Consider the following 9,443-nt stretch of genomic DNA (forward strand, 5'->3'; position numbering starts at 1 on the left):
CAGGTATTCAAGAAATGAATTTCTACACACGTTTTCAGTTTACGCGTTATTAAGTGACATCAATTTATAGTATTGGTTCTCAATCCAAAGATAACTGCAGCGTATTTGACAATTCAAGCAACAATCACTGCAAGCATGCTGCAACTAGAGATATGGAGGGAGAAAAAAAGAAACCGGAAATTCGTACCGGAAAGAAGGGAAGAAAAGTGATTTGATTGTTATGTTCAAAGAAGAACAGTACTGCCCAAAGAATGCAAGAAAAATAGTGGTGAATCTCAATTCTATTGGTATGTACTGAACTTTCCTAAGCAAATTGATGAGAACCATTACCATTACTGAAATGAGATACATGATGTCAAAATCTGTAACCTGACACATACAACAGCAGTTGCCAAGTACTAATGCAGCAGAATTTTGTTGCTTGCATTATCTAAACTCAATGACAGTCGCATGCATACTAAATGAACCAATATTGATATCTGCTTATGCTTGGCAGTAAAATCACAAGCATCATGTATCCTTCAACGAACCACTTCAGGAGGGGTAATGGACCCCTACCTAGTTTAGGATGGATGTGAAATGTGTTCTCAGAGCTGCAATCTGCACCCAAATGAAAAGATAGAATACAGATTTTATATGACATAAAAGGAGCACAGACCACAGAGGTATATTTGCATTTCAGCACATATGTATTTGCTCAGTTTACCTCTGCAGTTAGCGACCAGTAAATTATAAAGTAACAGTGTACAGCTTTCGCCTGCATTTGGATAGGTCCTCATCATACAATTGCAAGAAAGCATAGAGAAACGGTTAAATCCGATTTTACTTTTACACTAGCAGTAAAGATGAATCAATTTTTCATATCAGAAACTACCAACTATAAATGATAATCACAATGACCTCTACTTATAGATAACCTGCATATATGCGAAGATCTATCAGCAAAATTCGCAAAGCACTTATCTACCAAAACAGCAGCACCCGACCTCTCTTAAAAACTGGAAAAGTTCAAAATAGTGATAGTATCAAGTGTAGAGCCATTTAATCATTCCCGTCATAACCAGCTACACCTAAATTTTGTAGGAGTAACAGATGCCTTCTGCTTATGAAAATAGAGTTCAAAAGAACACACTAGGAGACCTTACACCCTGCCTGTTTTTGTATAAACCCTTACAGTAGTTATATCTAAGTGTTACTTTATAGCTGAGAATGAATCTTAAGTTTATTTGCAGGTAATTGCAGTATCAAACTCATGCGTCATAAGTCTTTTCTTACAGTACAAGACATCCAAGCCATAAATTATACGATCAGTTTATCTAGAGTGATACAGAGTTCAGTTTGGTGTACCATAACGAGTAGAAAATATGTTTCCAGAAGAAACTACTCATTGGAGGGTCTTAGACATTCAACTAGTATTTTCTGAAGTGGTTTCATTCTCAGTCCAAATGTAACACAAATGAACATGATTCCTAAAACAACTTGAGATTTGGGTTTCCCATGAAGTAACTGCAAATAGGAAATTGTCAGGGGAAAGAACAGAATAAATGTGATTTCATTAGGATGTTTCAGACAAGAAACAATATCCAATTAGAACTCAAACATTAAATGAAAATTACTCGGCCTGGGGCAAATGAGAATGAAGGTGATGAATATCAGTTTTATGTTAGCAAGAGCATATGTTCCGGTTAAGCATGCCTAGAGGCGACATTACTGAGATTTTCCTAGTGAACTAATGGGAAGACCATTATTGAAACAACACAAACAAATCACTTGGTTTTTTAAATCTCGCGACAACAAAAGCAAAGTACATTTGGCTCATCTATCACCTCCTAAATTAAAATTAGGAAGGTCGGAAATATTTTCGGAGTATTCAGAGCACCTCTTATTAACAAACAAACTAAAGAGCTAGAACAAGAAAGAAAAGCCTAAGCAGAAAATCCACTACAAGAAATTTCTACTATGATTAAACCTCTATAAAAATGCAGGAAAAATGAAGAAGCATTAGTAACTCATAGACCAAACTAACCAGCAATGAGCCGATAACGAGGAAAACTGCCTGCTTATTTGAAGTTACTCTGCCTAGCAAGCTTGGTCCATTCGGTGTGGAATGCCCCAGGACGATCAATGCGCTCGTAAGTGTGTGCACCAAACAAATCTCTCTGTGCTTGAACAAGATTTGCCGGCAGTCTTGCGCGCCTGTAAGTATCAAAGTAAGCAAGACTAGCGCACATTCCAGGAGTACTAATTCCAGCTTGAACAGCCAAACCAACAACTCTCCTCCATGCTGCTTGTCTCTGCACCATTTCCTTTGCAAACTCGGGATCAACAACCAAACTTGCCAGTTGTGGGTTTCTCTGGTAGGCTTGTTTAATCCTATCCAAAAACACAGCTCTAATGATACACCCACCTTTCCAAATCCTCGCCATTTCACCCAAATCCAAACCCCAACCTTTCTCATTACTCTTTGCTCTCAACAAATTCATACCCTGAGCATAACTACAAATCTTGGAAGCATACAATGCTTGTCTCACATCATCAATCAACCTCTTCTTATCAATCCCAGACCTGACCGGTCCAACCTGATCAACCATACCAGCTTCCTTCAAAATCGCCTCGGCATTCTCCCTCTCCTCTTTCAACCCACTCAGATACCTACAATCCAACGAAGCAGCAATAGTCGGCGCAGCAACAGACAACTCCGCTGCTTGTTGAACCGTCCATTTCCCAGTCCCTTTCATCCCAGTCTTGTCCAATATCTTATCAACCAACTCCCCTTCACTCAAATCATCCTTAACTTTAAAAATATCCGCAGTAATCTCAACCAAAAAACTCTCCAGCTCCCCCTTATTCCACTCATCGAAAATCCTCGCCAACTCCTCATTACTCAACCCACCAACATTCTTCAACACATCATACGCCTCACTAATCAACTGCATATCACCATACTCAATCCCATTATGCACCATCTTCACGAAATTCCCCGACCCACCTTCGCCAATATACGTAACACACGGTCCATCCTCCACCTGCGCGGCAACCTTCTTCACAATCTCCTCAATATTCTTATACGCCGTCAAACTCCCACCAGGCATCATACTGGGTCCATTCCTGGCTCCCTCTTCACCACCACTAACACCCATCCCCAAATACAAAATCCCCTTCTGCTCGGTCTCCCGAATCCGACGCTCAGTGTTCTCATACCATTCATTCCCACCATCAATAATGGTATCCCCTTCCTCCATGTACTCCGACAGAGTCGATATGGTCTGATCGACCGGAGTACCGGCTTTGACTAAAATGATAACAGATCTAGGTTTTTGCAAAGACAACACGAAATCACGAGGCGAGTAATGACCTGTTAGTGGAAGATCTCCTTCTGATTTTGCTCGTTCGATTGTTTCGTCGACTTTGGAGGTGGTTCGGTTGTAGACTGAGATTGGGAACCCTTTTTCTGCTATGTTGAGTGCTAGGTTTTGGCCCATTACTGCTAGACCTGCTAGTCCGATTCGTGATAATCCTGCTGATGCTTCCATATTTGGAGATTGAAATCAGAGATGAAAATTGAGAAATGGGAATCAAGAAAATGGAGAATTGGGATTTTGGAGAAGTGGTTTTGGAGAGATTTATTGGGGGTTTGATTGGGGGAGAGACGGACTCATCGAGGGAGTGAAAGGTCAGTGTGGTTGGAAAGGGTAGTCGTTGGTTTTCCATGGCTCTATCTGTTTAATGATATGATATGGTGCAACAAGGTGTAACAGAAATTCGGTGTGAACGATGATTTTGTTTTGTCTTACTCCACCTTGGTTGTTTGGTTGGTGCTTGAATCTCAACTGGGTCTGACTCGGATTGATTTCAGTTTGTTTCTCTATCAATTTTTCCTTTGATTTGACATTCAACCTTGTATCTGACTCAGTGGACACATGGCTGACTCGGCGCCAAATTTTTGTGACCTTATTCTTCCGTCTTTCGGCGTCAAATTCTTGATAAAAAAGATCAAGTCTTCTTCGAGTCTGATTCATCAAGTCAGACGAATCCGGTCCGTAACAAAAAAAATTATCAAAGATGGACGGTATGGGTTACAAGATAGGAGTGGAGTTTGTTTTTCTTTGGTGGTGTGTGATGTATGTTATAGCTTTTCTATGGTAGGGAACTAGGGATGGTTGGTGAGATTCTAATTAACGGCTGTTAAATTATCTTAAGTAGTGATTTGTTTAAAATGGACGGATTAGATTAAGTGATTATGTACACCTGGGCTTTTGCTATCTTGGCCCTTAGTTTGATCAAAAGAGTGTATTATTGAGATTTGATCTCTCAATTAAAAAACAAAACAATAACAAGTGGGCGTTTGGAATCAAGTACAGCAGGCATGGCAATCAAAGAAATCAAACACTTCAACGACAACCCTGGCTTGAAACCGAAGAGCCATAACTGAGCGCCAACAGCTAGGTGCACCTACAATAGCAATGCCAAACCAATTGGCAATTGTAAGAACAAATTGCTTATTTCATACATGGGACTAAACACAAGATGATAGAAGTTTTTTTTGTTGCAGGTCTCAGTTCACAAAATTCTAATAGTTGTGTACATATCAAAAGTGAAACCCAGAACCATGTAGAAAAGAATCAGCATGCAAAATAGAGAAGAAAACTTAAGTCTGAGCAGCAAGGCCAAGGCGAAGTTTTCAGCTCCAACAACCTTTAAAAAACAGGTAAAAATCATCTGGTTCCTACGATGGATGACAAGTTTCACAGTTCCATCTGTCTAATGCTCCCCCGTCATCTTGTCTCAGAATCTGATTTAGCAATAAAATCGTCAAATAATATAGAATATTAAAGAAATGTATTCACTATTGTCAAATAATAGAAAATTAAAGAAATGCATTAATAAACTTCGATACGTTTCTTCCAGATATTATGAAGTTTGGTGAAAATGAAGCTTAATTATATACAAATGTGCCCATGTCACTATCTAGCCTTTTCCTTGTGCCCTAGGTGTCCCAAAGGGTGCCTTACTGGACTTGTACATCAATGACATAGAGGCCAAATAAGAAAAACATAATAGTATAATAGTCGCAATAATAATCTATGTAAGGGAATGGTTGCAATGATAATGTTTTAAGAAAATCAATAACTGTGGGAACGTAATTATCAGTTGAGAATAAAAATTACCATTTTCACTCTGGTGCGTAATATTTTGCTTCTTCCCCGAGGCGTTTTGTTCCAAGAACTGCCGCACTGTATTCCAGTAGAGATCTCCACCAGACACCCAAGTGTCCATATGCATGCCATTTGGGAATTCGACAAAAATACACTTCTTATTACGTGTGGCTGCTTTCACATATAGCGTCTTCATGTGAGATGGAGGAACCATCTCATCTTGCAATCCAGATAAGAATAGGATGGGCTGTTCGACCTGAGTAAAATAGAAGTTTCAGAACCACTAATAATAAGAAGTGACCTGCAGGGAAGTGGGGAAAAAGGGATGCGAGAAAGAGAAACACTTTGACCTCAAGATTCTGAGGAATTAACGTAGATTATAGTTTAGGGTACCACGGGATCATAGTGCCAGCATTATCAATAAATAGTCTCACCTGGCCAACAATATCAACTGTACTCCATGGAGATCGTACGACACAATTCAGAATCCTTGGACCTTTTGCGCTACTGCCTCCAATGAACCACTTTAGGAATGGTAATAGAACTCCTGCCATATCTAGGATGGAAGTGAAAGTATTCTCTAATATCAGAGCTGCAACCTGCAGTCGAAGGAGAGGAGGAAAATAGTAAATTTTACAGCACAAAATAGCACAGAGGTATTTGCGTGCGTTACCCCTGCATTTAGTGACAAGTAGAAGCATGATTCTTTTATCATGCTGAAGGTTCTAGTCAGGTTTTACATCAGTCTACTAAAGCAATGTTACATTGACTGCTCTAAACACGCAAAGTTGCACAAATCAAAACATAAACACCATGATGCTCCATCTACTAGTCTAAGCTCATAAACATGTGTCGTATTGCAACTCCAGCATCATTGTCCTCAACATTGTAGGAAGCTTAAGTGATCCTACAACAAATACATAAGCAGTAGAAACTAATATGTGGTTCATAAAGGAACCAAATACTTATGACCAAATAGTATATTTTGGGATAACCATGCATTTATTTACTGAAATAGTTCTCTTAACAAATTCTTGTAATGTGATACTACCAATGGATCAGGTTACAATGACACTTTAGGGAATGAGTCGAATGACTCAAATCATATTAAAAGCAAGTAAACTACGATGTAACGATGTACAGCATTTCGTTAGATCCTCATCACATGATAGCAAGGGAGCATAGAGAAACAGTATGAATCTATTTTTACTTTTCACACTAGCACCAAAGATGAATCATTCACAAAATTTCATTTTAATTTTCAGGAAAAGTTAAATTACATATTATCGTCCAAGAAGGATGATCAGAATGAGCTTTACGTAAATATGCTGTGTCTGTATATCTAGTCTAATAGCAAAATTCAAAAAACAAAAAGTTATCTGCCAAAACAGTAAGAATCCACCATTTCTTAAAAGATGAGAAAGTTCAAAATAGTGATAGTATCAAGATATGGAGGCATTTAATCACTCTTGTCACTACTAGCCAGACCTGATGGGCATTAAATTTATCCATTTTTACTATTTATATTTTCTAGAGACCATTTTTATACTAATTTTATTATTTTGTGCTTTTGTAGGTGACTAGGTGTGTACACCTTAAATTCAAGCTTAACAGATACTGCTGATGGTTTCATACACAAAAGATAGCAAATTAATGGCACATACCTTATCAGGATTATTTTTGGTAAGCACTGAACCAACTGCGCCCCCAAGTGATCTACCAAAAACAACTATTCTTGATGTGTCAATGTCAGTTCTCTGAGCAAGATGTTCCAATGCGGCTTGAGCATCTCTAGTAATACCATGTTGGGAAGGGTAACCATCACTTGCCCCATATCTGTTGATCCAAAAAGAAATTACCAATAGATTTTCAACACAGTGAATCTATAATCATACACTTAAGAACAAAACGACAAAAACCATAAACATGAAGGTAGATGCATACCCTCTGTAGGAAAGCATAAACACATTGCACTGCAATTTCTGCAACATTATACGGACCATCTCAAGACGATGAGCAATATCTGAAGAATAACAGTGAAGGCCTTCCAAAAGATACTGAATTCATTTAAGCATGCAAGATAATAAGAATAAACAAAACACATAACCTAGCAATTACTTTTTTGTTACACAGCCACAAACATTAGGATACTTCCAGCATTTTCTTGGAAAAAAAGAATGGTAGGACCTGCAGCAACAATAACAAATATCTCTTAGTGTTCCAATCTTTTCAATCCATTCAACAAGGCCAATCTCTAAATCCAGAAACTACCAAAACTGTCGGTTGTAATCAGTTTTGTGACACAATTAAAATGCAAACTGAATACAATAGGTACACATGGAAACTTATAACAACGAACATGTACTCACCCAGAGATATGAAGGAACAATGTTCTTATTATCAAACATACTTGATTCCACACTCAAACACTCAAAGTTATCCTACTCGTCCAACTCTCCTACGAAATAGTCTACTAATCTCATTCTTGTAATCAGCTTCACTACATACTGTTAAGCAACGCCTCATGACAACACTGATAAAGTCGCACCAAAACCACTAAATTTAAGATTCATTTTGAAGTCTACACCATCTAAGTATAATGGTTATATCCTGCAACCAAGCGAGTATTGTCATGAGGTCGAGCGCAGGACACCAACACTCTTTCCAGGTTTATCAATTACTACAATTTCCCCTAACCAAAATTTCCAAGTTATAGGACTACATGTTACCATTGCATTAACTCTTCAACTAGGTTTAGTCACTCATCCAAATTGTATCCCCTAATGAACGAACCGATTCCTCCTCAATCCTCATTCACAAACTCACACCACATTTCCCCAATTATCTCATTATGTTACTTCTCATCATAGTCTCAGATTCATTACACTCCATTTTTCCACAAAATAAACCTAAAATCCCAATTTCAATACAAACACCACAATAACCCTCCAGATAATAACCAGATCCCTAAATTCCCAATTTCATTCAACAAAAACAAAATACATAGTGCCTCATGATAACGCTCACAAGGTCGCACCAAAACCATTTCGAAGTCTAAGCCATCAAAGTGCGATGGTTACCCTGCAGCCTAGAGTGATCTCATGAGGTGAGTGCATGACATCAAAACATTTTCCAAGTTTATCAACTACTAAATGGACTGATTCTTTCTCATAACCACAATTTCCCCTAACAAAATTTCCGTAGTCATACTACTACATATTACCCTTGCATTAACTCTTAAGCCAGGTTTAGTTACTCATCCAAAGTCCCCTGCTAGATTTCTAAATGCATCCCCTACTAAACTAACAAATTCCTCCTCATCCACATATGAATTACCTTATTATCTCATTCTAAGCTTATCTCATTCTCAGCTAGGGTTACTTCTCTTCCTACTCTCAGATTCATTACATTTAATATTCCCACAAAACAAGACCTAAATTTCCAATTTCCACAGAAAAACCCAGAAAATAATCAAAACCCTAAAATCCCAATTTAATTCGACAAAAATAAAATCCACAAAACAAAACTCGATCAGATCGATAAACTAGGTAAGAATTGAATGATTATTGTTTTACCTCTGCAATCAGGGAATAGTTTGATGAACCAAGCATGAAGACGAACACCATCAGAAGAAGTTAACCAAACATCTTCATAACCAAGACGAAGACGAGAAGGTGTAATTGGATACGATTTAGTCAAACCAGGTAATACCGGTACATACACTAATTTCTCTTGAAATGCAACTAGTAATGCTACTCCTGCTACCATTATACCTCCTACTCCATACAACAACACTCCTATATACGACACCATCTCTCTCTTTTTACTTTCTAGTCTGCGCGGAAATCTTGAAGATGTTTACTGAGAAGAAGAGGAGGAGATGATGACGGTGGCGGTGGTGGTGGTGGTGAGTGGTGGGAGAGTGACCACCATGGATGAATGAAGAAGAAGAAGAAGTGGTGACAAAAAGGGAGGAAGGGGTTTCTGAGGAGAGGCTTTTGATCTGGAAAAGCTTTTTCTTTGTTTCTGTGGGACCCACATTAACCTGAGGATATGTGGAGATTTGTTGACCGTGGGTTCGTTGACCGGTAAGGTTTGGCAAATTGACCCGCTCCGTGTACAATGTGGTCGGGCCACATACAATGAGTATCTGGCCCATCTTTATTTCTTGACATCTGTATAACCTAAAAACCTGCCCCTCTAAATCCCCGTAAAACATTCACTTTTTGAAAAAAAGTAGGAAATTAATTTCTTTTTTAGTTAAACAGTTGTGCAATAAAACGACTT

The 9,443-nt window shown here is 38.4% G+C and overlaps 2 protein-coding genes across 3 annotated transcripts; both read right to left on the reverse strand.

The window, feature by feature from the left end:
* Positions 1-279: 279 nt before the first annotated feature.
* On the reverse strand, positions 280-3,682 carry LOC113294600 (6-phosphogluconate dehydrogenase, decarboxylating 2, chloroplastic). 2 transcript variants are annotated; one of them, XR_003332666.1, is made up of 3 exons: positions 2,027-3,682; positions 707-757; positions 280-600 (listed from the first exon to the last, which is right to left on the reverse strand). XR_003332666.1 is itself a non-coding variant. In XM_026542986.1 (1 exon), the coding sequence occupies exon 1, from the start codon at positions 3,531-3,533 to the stop codon at positions 2,061-2,063; it is 1,473 nt and encodes a 490-aa protein (XP_026398771.1). In that variant the 5' UTR covers positions 3,534-3,682; the 3' UTR covers positions 1,748-2,060. The 2 variants fall into 2 exon arrangements, 1 of the variants encoding a protein (XP_026398771.1); XM_026542986.1 differs by lacking the exons at positions 280-600; positions 707-757 and having other exon boundaries at positions 1,748-3,682.
* Positions 3,683-4,458: 776 nt separating this feature from the next.
* On the reverse strand, positions 4,459-9,143 carry LOC113294603 (alpha/beta hydrolase domain-containing protein WAV2-like). The gene is made up of 7 exons (XM_026542989.1): positions 8,732-9,143; positions 7,308-7,343; positions 7,101-7,179; positions 6,821-6,992; positions 5,591-5,755; positions 5,169-5,412; positions 4,459-4,792 (listed from the first exon to the last, which is right to left on the reverse strand). Exons 1-7 carry the CDS (start codon positions 8,967-8,969, stop codon positions 4,776-4,778), a joined length of 951 nt encoding a protein of 316 aa, XP_026398774.1. The 5' UTR covers positions 8,970-9,143; the 3' UTR covers positions 4,459-4,775.
* Positions 9,144-9,443: the final 300 nt, after the last annotated feature.

Source organism: Papaver somniferum, chromosome 7, assembly GCF_003573695.1.
Source record: "Papaver somniferum cultivar HN1 chromosome 7, ASM357369v1, whole genome shotgun sequence".
Classification (NCBI taxonomy): Eukaryota; Viridiplantae; Streptophyta; class Magnoliopsida; order Ranunculales; family Papaveraceae; genus Papaver; species Papaver somniferum.